Source organism: Dromiciops gliroides, chromosome 4 (genome assembly GCF_019393635.1).
Source record: "Dromiciops gliroides isolate mDroGli1 chromosome 4, mDroGli1.pri, whole genome shotgun sequence".
Lineage (NCBI taxonomy): Eukaryota > Metazoa > Chordata > Mammalia > Microbiotheria > Microbiotheriidae > Dromiciops > Dromiciops gliroides.
In genome coordinates, this window is record NC_057864.1 from 8,821,373 (window position 1) to 8,837,183 (window position 15,811).

Genomic DNA, 15,811 nt, shown 5'->3' on the forward strand with positions numbered 1-15,811 from the left:
CAAATTCGGCCTTAGACACTTAACACTTACTAGCTGTGTGACCCCAGGCAAGTCACTTAACCCCAATTGCCTCACTAAAAAAAAAAAAAAAGAAAAAAAAAGAAAAAAGTAATAATGACATAAGTCTGTTTTCTGATCCTCTGATTATTAATATTGAGTGAGGTCCATTTCAGTATTCCTTTGGTGATTTTATATGACTATAAGTCATGGAGAACCAGTTTCCAAGAATTAAAGTTGAGGGTCACTATACTTTATGGAGAGATACATGGTGAATATGTATAGGTTGTAGTACACTAAGACAAGCAGAAATTGTGACATCAAGGATACAGTCAGAGAGAAGGTGGCCCATTCCTATAGCAAGAGGGAGAGAAAGTTCACTTGTATCCATGCAGCATCAAGAGTTAGAAGTCCTTTCCTTAGCACACTTGGTGTACTCCTTGTAGAAGACTGATGGAAGGTATGGACAAAAGTCACACAGGCTGAGAAAACATAGATGGGTTGTGATCTGCATCTTTGAACAAAATGCACATGTCTGTGAGACCCCAGATACATTTAAGTATGGCAGTGGAGGGAATGTTGACCATAAGTAGCCTGATCACCCCAATGAGGCTAGGGGATGAGACATCTGTTTTGGCTCTAGAGACAGCTCTGGATCCAAAGTGTGGACTTACTCCATGAAATGAGTTTTGAAATTTCTTTAATAGATTGTAAACAGGGACATGATAAACAGGACAAAGTAAAGGATACAGCCTTTTTCTGCCCTTGAAGACATATTTCCTATGGAAAGGGTGGATCTGCCCATTGATACGGTACTGATTTGAATCATAACATCTCCTTGAAGGACAGCAGTATTGAAGTCGTGTCCTTGGCCTAGGTACATCATTGAGGATGACTGTTGAGTCATGGCTATTCAGAGCTGAGTTACACTCATGGATGGGGGCCTCTGAAAGGGTTCAGAATAATATGGCAGTCAAAAGAACAGAGCATGGATAGGACCAGAAGACAGGTGTGGGTCCCTGGGACCAGGAAGCCTGCCAATCTAATTAGTTCTCCCCTTGGGGAAAATGCTTATCCCCAAAGACGATAGCTGTGATTCACAGAAGACTTCTGGGCCAGTTCTGGGCTAAGGAGGTGGATTTCTTCAATGTGTCCTGCGTTTCTGGACCCTGTGTCCTCAGGAGAAGTCCACCTTGTTTGCCCAGACACAGCCTTTTGAGGAGAAAAGGAGGAATGCTTCTCCATCACAAAACCAAGCCACCATGGGAGATGAGAATTGTGGCCCATAGGTAGAGAAGCAGAAAGGACTATGGGGAGAAACCTGGATCTTTGTCTTCCTTGCTACTTAGTTATCTAATGGCGAGGAGAGGATGGCTTCCTAACAACACCAAGCATGTTGACATCCCTTTCAAGAGAGACTGGATCATAGTGTGTTCTTCTAAGTCCAGAGAACTGTGTCAGTATTTCTGGGAGAGAGGGCTCACAGGAACATGAAGCGTCATTTAGCTCTGCCTCAAGTGAACTTCCCTTCCAGGGAATTTTGAGCCACATGATGGTGATATGAGGGGAGCTAGGAATACTAGAGGAGGAGGAGAATTGCTTGGACTGTTTATAAACTGCTCTTAGTTCTCTGTATTTTTTATAAATTCTTTCAACAGGGCAAAATAAGGACTGTTCAGAATTTTATGTAAAAATTGAGTAGTTTAAATGGGAACTGAGGGACATTCCTACTCAAACCTGTGGAGTTCTAGTTACAAACTATTCTGATGACCCCAGGGGACACATAGGGTGGAGGAATCCTTGAACTAGACATATGGACTATCCAAATGACATTTATTGAGTGCCTACTATGGGCAGAGCACTCTAGTAAATGCTACACATACTCACAGGGTGATGAATATAAAGCTAGGATTTAGCCATCTATCTATCTGCATTCATACATCTATCTAATTCAATCTAGGTATGGAAAAATATACCCATTTCCCCACAATGACTGGGAAAATTCGTAGCAATGCAATTTTCAGGTTAGAAAAGTAAGTTCTCTGTCCCATTCCAAGAGTCATCTTTTTAATTAGGTTTGTGATTGTAGAGAAGGAGAATAAATTTGTTGCTGGTGATATCTACATTTCCTACCAATTTTCTTACATTATTCCATAAAGTAGAGGATCCATCTCTGGAAAAGGCAGAAAGGGTGATTGTGCTAACAGAGGAATTACTTTTCCCTTTAAACATTCTCATGTTTAAATACTGAGACTGTACTTAGGGGCATAGTGGTAGTGTGCTCAATGGGCTAATACTCTCCCAACCATTCGAAGAGCTATAAGACTCACATTCAATGAGTTAATTGTGATAGCTTCCACTTAGGAGAAAGTACTTTATTGAAAGTTGCCCTTTCAGTTAATGAAGAATCTGATTCTTTGACTTTTTGTCCACCTTGAATAAGTTTTGGCTCATACTGTACTCAAAATTTTAACTCAAGCCTAAAGGACATAGATGGGACCCAAAGAATGATTTTGCTCTTAAGATGGGACTGTAAAAACATCAAGGGAGTTTCTGATCAGCTTTAAAGATAATGGTTAATTCTACAGAATTTAAGGAATTTCGTGAACTGAGGAAACCCATGACATTTCCAAGGCCTATTCATTAAATACAATTGCCTCAATTAGATTACATACTCATCCATGAGTATATAGACTATTTTTCATCTGGTAATAATACATTTTCCAACTTTCAAAAATAAGGGTAATATCAATTAAATGGCACAGATAAGTGAGATTCCCCAAAGAGAACTAATAAGGTGGACCGTTCATACATTTTTAAGCACATACACAGAATAATTAAAGAGCTAAAATTAAATTAGTAGAATACGTGTTGCAGTTAAACAAAGCTATAATATGTCTTATTAAAATGGTTTAAAAGCTCTATTATGGTTAAATGATAATATATTGTATAAATGATATTTCTCTCAAAACCCATATAAAAGGCATTACATAATATAAACTTACATACCCCAGGAAGTGTTTGAAGTGCATTATTATCCATCCATAGTTCCCTTAGGTTTTGTATTTGTTCCAGAACCTCAGGCTGGGGGAAAAGAGAGACACCCAGTTAAGACAAGATCCAATAGAACTTAACTGAGAAAAGAACTGGCTGGGTAGCAGATATGGTTGAAGAGCATGAAGACAAACAAGGTTGGCTGTGAGGTGCATTTGGATTCAGTTTAGTTTATCTGAGTGCTTCTAAAGGAAGCCAGTAATTTGTGTTAGATTATGCATTTGAGTCTTCAAGGGAACTTCCTATTTAAGAGGCTCTAAGTAATACCCCAAAGTCCCTAAACCTTTATAGTCAACCTAGAGCTTTTTAAGCTGCTCCTTCCCCTGGACACATGCAAGAAAAGAAAAGAAAAAAAAGAAAGAAAAGAAAACCAAGCCCTATTGATTATTCACTGTCAGGATAGGAATCTAAACGATGACTCATTCTTTTCTTCCTTCATTCTCCAAATATTGGGTGTGTATCCTGTGAGGAGCTTAGTGGGCTTCATAATCGTAACATTTGTAGTAGCTAAATGTTTGCCAAATACTTTTCTCACAGTAACTCCTTTTTGATGAGGAAACTGAGGTGTCCATGGCCATATAGCCACTAAGTGTCAGACTCAGGATTTGAACCCAGATCTGAATTTCCACTATGCCTAGGTACCTAAAAACAAACAACCCTGCCCTTCTCCAAACTAAAAACTGAAAAAAAACCACCCTGGAACAAAAGTCTGCTAATAATTGTAACAATACTTTTCTTTTAATACAGCACTTAACAATAACAAGGTGAGTTTCATATATTTTATTTGAGCTTCACAATATTACTCAGTGAGAGGGGTGGAACAAATATCACTTTTCTCCCCAAAGTTTAATGTTACTGTGTCTATTTAATTTTATTGATGTATTTTTTTATATCATGAGTACTTCTCAATACCCTCTCCCCATAGGACTTTCTACTACCAAAAAAAAGTGAAATCAAAGCATGTGATGGAGCATCAGAGATAGGGCAGTCAAATTCTGCTGGCACCAGACTTCGACCTTTCTAATGAGAAGAGCTGGGTTCCAACCTTGATCTGGAACCAACAAGGATTATTGCAACTGACATGATTTTTGTAGGCTTCTAGTGTTGTCTTCATTTACGTGATCTGAATCACTGTTTATGTTGTTTCCCTAACTCTGTGTCCTTTGCTCTAAATCAAATTTCATACAAGCCTTCCACATTAACATGGGATTGCTCGCACTTGTTTTCCCAGTGACATCCCATCTCAGTCATATTCCATAGATTGCTTAGCCATTTCTCAGATGCTGAGTGGATACTTTATGTCCCCGCTTTTTATGTCTTTCTTTTGTTTATGGCTGCTACAGTATCACAAAAAGTGCTGCTTTGGATATTTTGGGACACGTGGGACCTTTCTTTTTGTTCCTAAACTCTTTGACTTAAGTACCTTGTTTGTGTAGTTTGACCTACATAAACAGAGTTTAGAAGTTCTGGGGTCATCTTTCCAAGTTGTGTCATAGAATGGTTAAACTCCTACCGATAGTGTATTAGTGCACCACTCCTCCAACATCATTCATTCTGTCTTTTATCAGCTTTCTTAATTTGATGGGGATGAGGTGATATATGTGCCTTTCTCTTGGTGAATTAGAGGTCTTTTCACATGGAGATTCATAACATTTCTTTACCACTTTAAGCATATCAAGGTATTTAGGTTCAGAATCACAGAATTTCAAAGAGAGAAAGAACCTCTAACAATTTAGTCCAACCCATAGTGGAACAAGATTCCTTCCAACAATATACTTGACAAATGGCCATTCAACCTTTGCTTAAGGACTTTCAGTGAGGGGGAACCTACTACCTCTTGAGGCAGCCCGTTTAACTTCAATAGCTCCATTTGTTAGGAATTTTTCCCTTCTATTAAGCTTAAACTTGCCTCTTTACCTTTCTCACCCACAATTCCTGTTTCTGCCTTCATAGTTCAAACAGAACAAGTCTAATTTCTCTTCCCAGTAACAGTCATTCAGGTGTTTGAATATAGTAGGGCCCTGCCTTTCCATCAAACCCTATCCATCTCCAGCCCCTCACTCCTGGTTTTCCTCAAGGGGTACTCATTTGTCATGGGATCTGGCTGAGGGTCATAGGAACACAGACTTGGAACTGCAAAGGACCCTAGAGGTCACCCTGAACAACCTTTATGATAACATAAAATGGATGCTTTTGGATGACAAAAATGAGTCCCAGAGAGATGAAAAGACTCCTAAGATCTCACAGATCCACTAACTCCAAATTGTCCCTCTTTTCACACTGTGTCATGTTCATCATCCTGTTTACTTTGCTTTGGAAGCATTCCAAAGCTTTAGATGTTCCCTTTGACAAATGGAATCGAGAAATGAGCACAATGCACCAGATGTGCTCTGATCAGACAGAGTACAGTGAGACCACCCCCTCCTTTGTCCTGTAAGCACTTTCTTTCTTAGTTAAGTCCAAGACTGCATGTGCATTCTTGACTGCCACTTTATTCTATCGATGCATATAGAGCTTGCAGGATACCCATAGCATCAGATATTTATTTGGATAAACTCTTATCTAATCACTCCTCCTTCATCCTATACTTATGAACTTGATTTTTTAGACATGAGGGTAAGATTTCACCTTTCTTAAATTTCATTTAATTGGATTTGACCCAATATTTTAGCTGGTTAAAATCTTCTTGGGTCTTGATCATATTCTACTGTGTTGTGTTGGCTATTTGTTCCACATTTGGGCCATCTGCATATTTGACAAGTATGCTACCTATACTTTTGCCCATGTCACTGATAAAACCTTGAATGGTACAGGGCCATTAAAAGAAAACTGGGGAGCTCCATTACAGGCCTTCCAAGAGACTGTGAGATTTAAAATTGGATATTAGATCATAAATCTCCCCTACTTAACCCTTCCCTTAATTCATCTCCCAGACTAGTAAATGGAAGAAGCTTCTGGTTTTCTAGATAGAGCCTTTATTGTATATAAGGTGTTGTTGATTAGAAGGATAGGAAAACAGAAATACAGTACAAATCGTCTTAAATCTAGGCTGTCTATATTCCTTATAAAAACTCACCAAACCGATTTAGGCCACCTTTGGAGTGAGTCAGACCGTCTGCGCCGCGCCGCCCGGAGTCCCGCCAAGCCGGCAAAAAAGGCTACTCCCGTTCTCTCCACCCCGGAAGTCAAAAAAACCCGGCAGGCAGTCTGACATGCGCAGCAGGCGCACTGTACCTGGCAGGCAGTCTGACATGCGCAGCAGGCGGACTGTACATCTCCTCCCCAAAAGGGTGGTCCTTGAAAAACTGGCGTCTTTCACTTATCCTAACCGACTGTTAAAAACTTTCATATTTTACCACATTTCCCCCCTTTGCTTCCTCAAGAAACGGAATGTTTCCTTGATGGAACAGTAAAAAGAATATAATAACTTTTGCTGACTAATAATATGCGAACAACAATACAGAAAAGGAAGAGAGGAAAGTTTTGTCCAGAGGGGCGATTTTTTTTTTTTTTTCCTCATGAACCGACGCTTTGACATTAGTCTTGCAAAGGGAGAGCCTCTGCAGAGAGTACATGTTACAGATAGTATATAACAGAAAGGAGATAGTAAAAGCTAATAAAGCAAAACAGTTCATATAAAGTCTCTGAGTTCTCTTGTCTTCTTGAAGTGGTAAGATGTCATCAGGAGGAAACTGGATTCTGGTCTGGAAAACTGGATTCTGGACTCTGGTCTGGAAAGCTGGATTATCTTCTTTAACTGTTTGAATTGCTGTATTTTTAAAACCTTAGCATAGCATTGTCAATGATCAAATTAATAAATTCCATTACATTCCCTCCTTTATATGGTTAGACTTGTAATAGAGGGTTGAGGTAGTTATGCAATGTGTAACACTTTTTACCACCATGTGTCTGGATCAAAGCCAAATTTAGTATGTGTTCATGACACCTGAAAATGTTATGGAAAGGTTATCATACCATATCTCATGGTTCTGAGACAGCCAGTGATTGTGCTAGGCCACAGGTGAATTCAACTGAGTGAGATAAAAAGATAAATAAGTTCAGTTAAATTAGGTTAAATTAGGAGGGAGAGAGGATGAATACTGGACTGTGCCTAGTAATTGTGCTCTACATAGTCACCATCATAAGCAAACCATGGACTTACGTATACCTGTCTCTCCTTTTGTTGCACATATATTCTCTCCAGGGCCTGCGTCAGAGTTCACAGCAAGTTAGTCTCTGAAATGATAAGTTTCCATATTTCTGAAATCTCATTAATTTCACCAAAGACAATATGATGGTAAAAATGTGTGCTATGCTGCATAACTGAGAATATATTAGTGATATATACAATAATTCCAAACCATACCCAGAGTATAATGACATATAAATAATAAACGAATGTAAATAGCTGATTATATTAGACATTGTTACATAATCTTCTTTTAGACATTATTACATAATCTTCTTTTAGCAAGTAGACCACATCATCTTATACATGAATTCTCTGGTATAACAGTAGCAGATACTTAAAGTGGTGATTAATTCATCAAAAAGAAATAAGACTTCAATTAGCAAGATTCAATATTCAATGTTTTCAGTGAGGTATCAGGCAATTTCTGGTACTTTTTAGTTAAACAGAACAACATACAAGAGAAAGGAGAAAAATAAATAAATAAAACAAAACTCATTAGAACTCATGGTTCTCTCAAAAAGAAAGAGTAAATAAAAAAAAAGAAGAATTCTGGTAGCTTCTGAGGCCCGATAGCCTCACCCACAGCATATACTTAAAATGTCTTTGAATAATCACTTAGTTTACAAAATTTAGTTTTAAAGAAAAGCAAAAGAAACAAAAGTAAAAAAAAACCAAAGCAAAACCAAAAATAAAAAATAAAAAGCAAAAGATTCGCTAAGCACCCTTTTGTGCTCTTAAAGAACTTAAAGGTGCAGTCAATTCCAGGTCTTTTCAGTGCCTTTCAAAAGTCAAAACAAAAACAAAAAAAACCCAAAAATTAATAAAAAAAAAAAAATAGTTGAGGTAGGCCAGAAAACTAGGCCATGTACTTCAGTGCTTTTGCCTGTAGAAGGAAATGCTTGTTAAATTATAAGGTATTTAAGCTGCTAGAGTTTGGGGTATGCCACATTGTTTTAACTGGTTCCCCAATTCTCTGCATGCCAAAGTGGCAGGGGTTTCTGAATTGTCATTGATCTTTCTAATGCTGTCATAATGTTCTTTATGGTAGAAAATGTGGAGTTCTGTAGCATCAGTTTTGTCTGTGCCACTGATTTTCAATAAAGGCTGATTTAATTGATGAACCACAACATTCAGCTGATGCTGCTTAGCAAATGCTACAATTGTATCATTTCCTCCCCACTTTCCAAATTTCTTTAATTCATCAACATATTCTTCAAAAGGGGAGTCATTTACTATAAAAGACTCAAACTCTTGTCTATGGTTAATCATATAAGAAGCAGCTTCTTGTCTGTGTCTGAGATGATTTCTACAGTGACCTTCTAGCTGGTCTGCTAAAGCCCTAAAAAGGCAATTTCCGTCTCCTGATACTTTACGAAGACTGAGTCCCAAAGCATTTAACTGATCAGTGGGATTCTTAAATGGGAACTTCCTGTTTCCTCTGAACTTTCTTTGCTCTTTAACAGTTGCTATCGTTAGGGTTTTTACCTCTTTAGCGTCTACCTCAGGTCTATCTGAAATCTCTTCACCTAAGAATGGTGCAGGCTTTATATGAGAGCAATGAATCCATGAGTCTTTTTCACCAATTTTAATGGCGGTAGGAGTTGTCAATAATACCTGAAAAGGTCCTTCCCAGGCAGGTTGAGTTCCACTGGTTCTCTGAAAATTCTTTACATATATTTTATCTCCTGGGTTGAAGTTATGCAATGAAAAGTCTAATGGTCCTGCCTGGACCACAGCTCCTGCCTCATGGAGTTCACGTAGCCTGGTCTGTAATTCCTGTATATAGGAAGCAACAGAAGTATCACCTCCCACCAGTGATGTATAAACTGGGGAAAAAGTTTTAGCTTGGATAGGAGGGTGACCAAAAAGCATTTCATAAGGAGATATATGAAGTTCTCCTCTTGGTCTACTTCGTAGATAGAATAATGCCAATGGTAGAACATCAGGCCATTTCAAATGGGTTTCAGTACATAATTTGCCAATCATACTCTTAAGCTCTTTATTCATACGTTCGACTTGGCCTGAACTTTGTGGATGGTAGGGCGTGTGGAATTTTGGAGTCACTCCCAAGAAAGAGTAGATTTGGGATAAAATCGAATCAGTGAAATGTGTGCCTTTGTCAGAATCGATGCGGGCTGGTGGGCCAAAACGAGGTACTATCTCTTTAAGAAGAATTTTGGCAACAAAGGCAGCTGTGGCTCGGGGGCTGGGAAAGGCCTCCACCCACCGAGTGAGCTGATCAACTATAACAAGGCAAAATTTATAATGTCCTGCTTTTGGCATAGTAATATAATCAATTTGTAAGTGCTCAAAAGGTGTATATGCTAGAGGACGCCCTCCATAAGCTTTGACCTTAAAAGCATACTGATTATAAGACTGACATGTGGAGCAGCCCGAGCAGATTCGAGATGCTGTATTAGTCACACCTGGTGCTATCCAGGTTCTCTTAATAGAGTCTACAATGCCTTGTGTACCAAAATGGCCTTTTCTGTGAACAGAGAGGCATACCTGGTGGTAGAATTTCCGGGGAAGAAATGGCTTACCTTCCGGAGACACCCAGATGCCATTGATCTGTTTCGCCTTAAATTTCTTTTTCCACTTTTCTACTTCAGAATCGTCATAGGTTAGGTTGGAAGGAATATCCTCAGAAGGTGAAAGGTTAAATACATGTTCAGGAGCTTCTAATGCAGCAAGCTTGGCTGCAGAATCGGCTCGTGCATTTCCCTTTGAAACAGGATCACTATTCCCTGTGTGGGCAGGGCAATGTACAACGGCTAGGGAAGAAGGCAGTTTTAGGGCATCTAAGAGGTCCTTGATAAGGTCCCCATTGGCAATAGCCTTGCCCGAGGATGTTAGAAAGCCTCGTTGACGCCAAATCATACCAATAAAGTGGCATATGCCAAAGCCATATTTCGAGTCAGTAAAAATGGTGGCACTCTTATCTTTAGCTATATTACAGGCCTGTGTAAGAGCCACAAGTTCAGCAGCCTGTGCACTAAAATGGGAAGGCAGAGAAGCTGCCCAGAGGGTGTCATAATCAGAAACTACAGCAGCTCCAGTAAAACGGGTTCCCTCTCTCATAAATGAGGAACCATCTGTATAGAGGACAAGATCAGGATTTTCTAAAGGTGTATCAAAAAGATCATCACGGGGTTTTTCAGCCATATCAACTAAAGAAGCACAGTCATGCAACGGTTCCCCTGAGAATGGTAAGTTAGGGAGTAGTGTTGCTGGATTAAGAACTGTGCAGCGTTTTAAAGTGATATTCTCATTACCTAACAGGGTTATTTCATACTTAGCCAGCCTTTGATCTGAAAAGGCTTGTGTCCTGTGACGTAGTAAGAGAGCCTCCACTTCGTGAGGGCATTGCACAGTTAGAGGGTTACCTAGGACCAAATCAGAGGCTTTTTCTACCAAAAGCGCTGTGGCCGCCACTGCTCTAAGGCAAGGTGGCGCTCCAGCCGCTACAGGGTCCAGCTGAATTGAATAGTAGGCTATAGGACGTTGGTTAGGCCCCAGTGACTGAGTCAGGACTCCAGAAGCCACCCCCCTTTGTTCATGCACAAAGAGAGTGAAAGGCTTACTATAATCTGGCAGTCCTAGGGCAGGTGCTGATAACAAGGCCCGTTTTAATTCTTTTATGGCTGAGAGATGCTGGGGATCCAACTGTAAACTGTCTGGAACAGAACTTTTTGTAAGAGCTATGAGAGGTTTAGTAATTTCACCAAAAGAGGGTATCCATTGTCTACAGTACCCAGCTGCTCCCAGAATGGCTCTCAACTGCCTCTTAGTAGTGGGGGCAGAGAGTTGTTGAATGGCCTGGACTCTCTTAGAAGAGACAGAGCGAGTTCCAGCAGCCAAAATAAATCCTAAATATTCTACCTGGGGCAAACACCATTGTACCTTTGTCTTGGAAACCTTGTGTCCTCTCTTGTGCAGCTCCAGCAGTAAGTGACGGCTATCTTCCTGACAAATTTCAGCATTAGGAGAGGCCAAAAGTAAGTCATCTACATATTGTACTAGTGTGGAGCCCTTAAAGGTAATAGAGGCCAGATCCTGCTGTAAAATTTGGGAAAATAATGTGGGACTGTCTACAAATCCCTGTGGGAGTCTAGTCCAGGTCCACTGTCTATTTTTCCAGGTAAAAGCAAATAAATATTGGAAGTCCTCATGTACTGGTATGGAGAAAAAGGCAGAGCAAAGGTCTACCACTGTGAAACATGTAGATTCATAGGGAATTGAGGAAATTATCATAGCCGGATTTGCGACTATAGAATGTCTAGGAATAACATAATTATTAATCGCTCTAAGATCTTGCACAAAGCGATAAACAGGTTTACCATCTGGCCCAGGCTTGGGTTTTTTAACTGGCAAAATGGGAGTATTGCATGGAGAGTGATGACATGGAATAATAATACCCTGGCTTTTCAAAGCCTCAATTATAGGGGTGATCCCTTCTATTGCTTCCCTAGACAATGGATACTGTGGAATGGAGGGGGGTGGTCCCCCCTTAACTTTAAAGGTAACAGGCATGGCAGACTTAAGGAGCCCCACCTCATTAGGGGATGAGGCCCATAAAGACTCAGGAATGTCAGAGGGGATTTTGGATACCTCCCCTGCTGTTCCTTGAGCTTCTGTAAGTAAAATTGGTAATAAATGAACAGTATCCTCTGGCAATTGTAAGGAGACAGCCCCATCTGGAGCACAAGATATGGTTGCTCTAAGCTTGCAAAGGAGATCACGACCTAATAAATTTACAGGGGCATCAGGCATGAGTAAAAATGAATGTTCCACTGTTAAGGGCCCCATAGATACCATGCGAGGATTCAATTTTGCCACTCTCTGGCTCTTTCCTGAGACTCCCACTACATTCAAAAATCCTACAGGTCTACACCCAGCATCTGGTTTGCTTACTAATACTGATTTAGAGGCTCCTGTGTCTAGCAGACAATCATAATAAGTCTCCCCCACTTTTAAGGTGACATGTGGTTCATTACTCTGGGGAGGTGAATGGACTGGCACAAGTGCATTCAAAAAATCTGGATCTGGGAATATATGGCTTTCATTATCTATGTTCCATTCCTCCCCAAGACACCATCATTCCTGTGTCCTCTTCTGAGGGGGGTCTTGGTTACCATTATTCTGGTACTGCCTTTCTGTATTCCTCCAAAAAGATCTATTTCTATTTTGATTTCGCCTGTAATTAGAATTAGAATTTCTTCTCCAAGTCCTACATTCTCTCAATTCATGCCCCTCCTTACGACAGTAACAACACACCTTAGTGTCCTTGTTCCGGTGTCCACATGGCTGACTAGGAATCGCTGGTGCCAGAATGCTCTGTTTAGGGTGATCTGGATCTTCCTCACGTGAGTCAAAGACATAATTTGCAAGTTCCTTAATTCTATCTACTGAGAGATTTCTCCAGTCTGGACATTGTTTCAGAAAGTATCTGCGTATTTCTGGCAGTGAATTATAAACAAATGTGTTGAGAATGATACAGGAATCTCTTAAATCTACTGGATCCAATCTGGTGTACTGTCTAGCGGCCTCACAAAGTCTATCATAAAATCTGTTTGGTCTTTCATTAGCCTCCTGAGGTAGGCTTAAAAATTTCTGCCAGTTTTCCGGTTTTCTAGAGCAAGATTCCATTCCCTTCAGAAGTGTTTCTCTAGCATCTTTTAATCTTTGGAAATCCCTATCATCATTATAATTCCACTCTGGATCCTTTAGAGGCCATTCCACATCGGCCTTACCTTTCGCAACAAGGGCATTTCCTGCTGAGATAATATCTGTAATCTCAGTTGGGGACAGTAAAGTTTCCAAAAGGCAAGTAACATCAGCCCAACTGGGTTGATATGCATTAAATATAGTCCTTAACTGTGAAATTACAGTGTTTGGATTTTTCTCAAAACTAGGGATGATTGATTTCCATGCGCTCAAGTCACTTGGTCTAAAGGGGCTATATTTTCTGACTTGAATTGGCACTCCCTTCTTACTATGTTCTATAGCTTCCTGCAGAGGGAGTAGTTTCTGCTGATCTGATTCTGAACTTGGATCATCTCTAGTAGAAACAGCCATTTTGAGGTCTCTCTCCATATGTGAGAGTTTCCCCCACATCATAACAATGATAATAACAAAAACAATGATAATAACAAAAACAAAAAAAAAACAACAAAAAAAAATAAAATCCTTAGTCGTATGAACTATGGATGTGGTATTAAAAGGTATTTCAATTGCAGGCATAAAATTTCTACTTATATTAAACGTATTTTCCCAAAGATTCTCACGTATACTATTATACAAAAAACTTTTTGCTGCCTGAATGAGGAAAAAACCAATAATGTTATGAAGGACCATTGAATAAACTATTCCTCTAAGTCGGGATGTTATGCTGTCCCAATACATTCCGATGAGAAAAATCAAAGGGATGGTAGAATATTCGAGCATCTTGCCCTTTAAACTGGGCTGGCTTTTCTGTTTAAAGCAAGACTTTTAGAGGCTTAAAGTCTTTAAGGGAGATTAGACAAAGGGAAAGTCCGCGGGGGGGGGGGGGGGGGGGGGGGGGGGGGGTATTTGGAAAATCCACCGAATTAGCCGGCTTATGGCCAAACTAGGGAGGGTGGGAGGGTCCTTAAGGTCCCTTCGGGGTCGCCAAACTGTGAGATTTAAAATTGGATATTAGATCATAAATCTCCCCTACTTAACCCTTCCCTTAATTCATCTCCCAGACTAGTAAATGGAAGAAGCTTCTGGTTTTCTAGATAGAGCCTTTATTGTATATAAGGTGTTGTTGATTAGAAGGATAGGAAAACAGAAATACAGTACAAATCGTCTTAAATCTAGGCTGTCTATATTCCTTATAAAAACTCACCAAACCGATTTAGGCCACCTTTGGAGTGAGTCAGACCGTCTGCGCCGCGCCGCCCGGAGTCCCGCCAAGCCGGCAAAAAAGGCTACTCCCGTTCTCTCCACCCCGGAAGTCAAAAAAACCCGGCAGGCAGTCTGACATGCGCAGCAGGCGCACTGTACCTGGCAGGCAGTCTGACATGCGCAGCAGGCGGACTGTACATCTCCTCCCCAAAAGGGTGGTCCTTGAAAAACTGGCGTCTTTCACTTATCCTAACCGACTGTTAAAAACTTTCATATTTTACCACAAGACTGGGGGGCGGTGCCTGGCATAGAGCCTGACCCTGCAATGATTAATAAATGTTAACTGACTGGATAACAATTATCATACTATTATTATATGTAGTATATTATATTATAGTATTATTAGTATTATAGTATATATAGTACATTATGCATTATACACAGTATTATACAGTATATTATACAGTATATATAGCATACAGCATTAAATATGTGTGTATATACATATACATATACCCACATATATAAATAAAATACTAAGAGGAAGAGGAAGCCTGGTATAGCATCTCATTTTGGTTCTGGGTCACATTCTACATCTGACACTTTCCCAGCTGTATGTTCATAGGTAAGTCTCTCAGCCTCTGCAAAGTAGCTAAAACGATAAATCACAGATGGTTACTAAGTTACAGATGGATCATGATCTCTGTTAGATGAAATCACAGGCCCCTGATAGACTGACATTAATAATCCTAACACCATTATTTTAATACTTCAAAGGATCCTTAGTTTTGCCACTTTTGGTAACCTTCCACCTACACAGGTTCCAAATAGCTCCTTACCTGAGTAATTGGATGGATTACCACTGAAGTTTTAAAGAAACTGACTTCCTCGAGCCACCCAGCACGCCTCATTACTGACATTTCTTAGGCGCCCAGGAGATGGAAATTAGTTTTTATATTGACACAAGAAAAATTACTTATAAGGGTAAATTTTTCTTAACTGCAAATGTGTATCTTTAATGGATATCAAAATAAAATCATATAATCCAACAATCACACAGAGCTAATTTTGTCCAACCCTAACCTCAAGAACAAAAGCGTTCTGCACTGTCTCAGACAAATGGTCAATTATCCTGATTCTACTTGAAGAACTTCAGTGCGGTGGCACAACGGCTTCCTTTTATAGAATTGTAAGGAAGCTTTTGGTTCTATTGGCCCAACTCTGTCCTCCCTTTAATTTCCATTTATACGTCCGGTTCTGCCCTCTGGGACCAAGCAGAATAGGTTGAACCGGCCTTCCAAATGAAAACCCTTTAGATGGCTGAAGATAGTCCCATCCTCCTCCTTCCCTCTGCTTCTCTCTCCCCTTCCACCCATAACACCCCCTCAGGCTAGAAGTGATTTTAGGATCAGCTGTTTTGTATCATGGTGCTAATATTCTCTTCTGTTTGAGTGGCAAGTGGTGTCTCACTTTTGTGCAAGTGTGTATAACTATATAAATATACACACAAAATAAAATACACAATGCACGCGCATACTATGTGTGTGTGTATATTTCACATATATGATTAATATCAACAATGAGCCCTGGAGTATACATAAGGAGGTTTCACAGAATTTCGGGCTGTGAAGGACTTAGGCTTCTGTTCAGCTCTTCTGCCCCTGTTCAAGCACCCCCACAAATCCCTCCCTGACCAGC

General features: G+C 40.0%; 1 protein-coding gene across 1 annotated transcript in view; it reads right to left on the reverse strand.

The window, feature by feature from the left end:
* The window catches only part of LRRC7 (leucine rich repeat containing 7), a 574,557-nt gene that overhangs the window by 151,705 nt on the left and 407,041 nt on the right, over nt 1-15,811 (reverse strand). Inside the window, 1 exon segment of the mRNA XM_044002921.1 lies at nt 3,007-3,081. Coding sequence (XP_043858856.1) covers nt 3,007-3,081 — 75 coding nt within the window.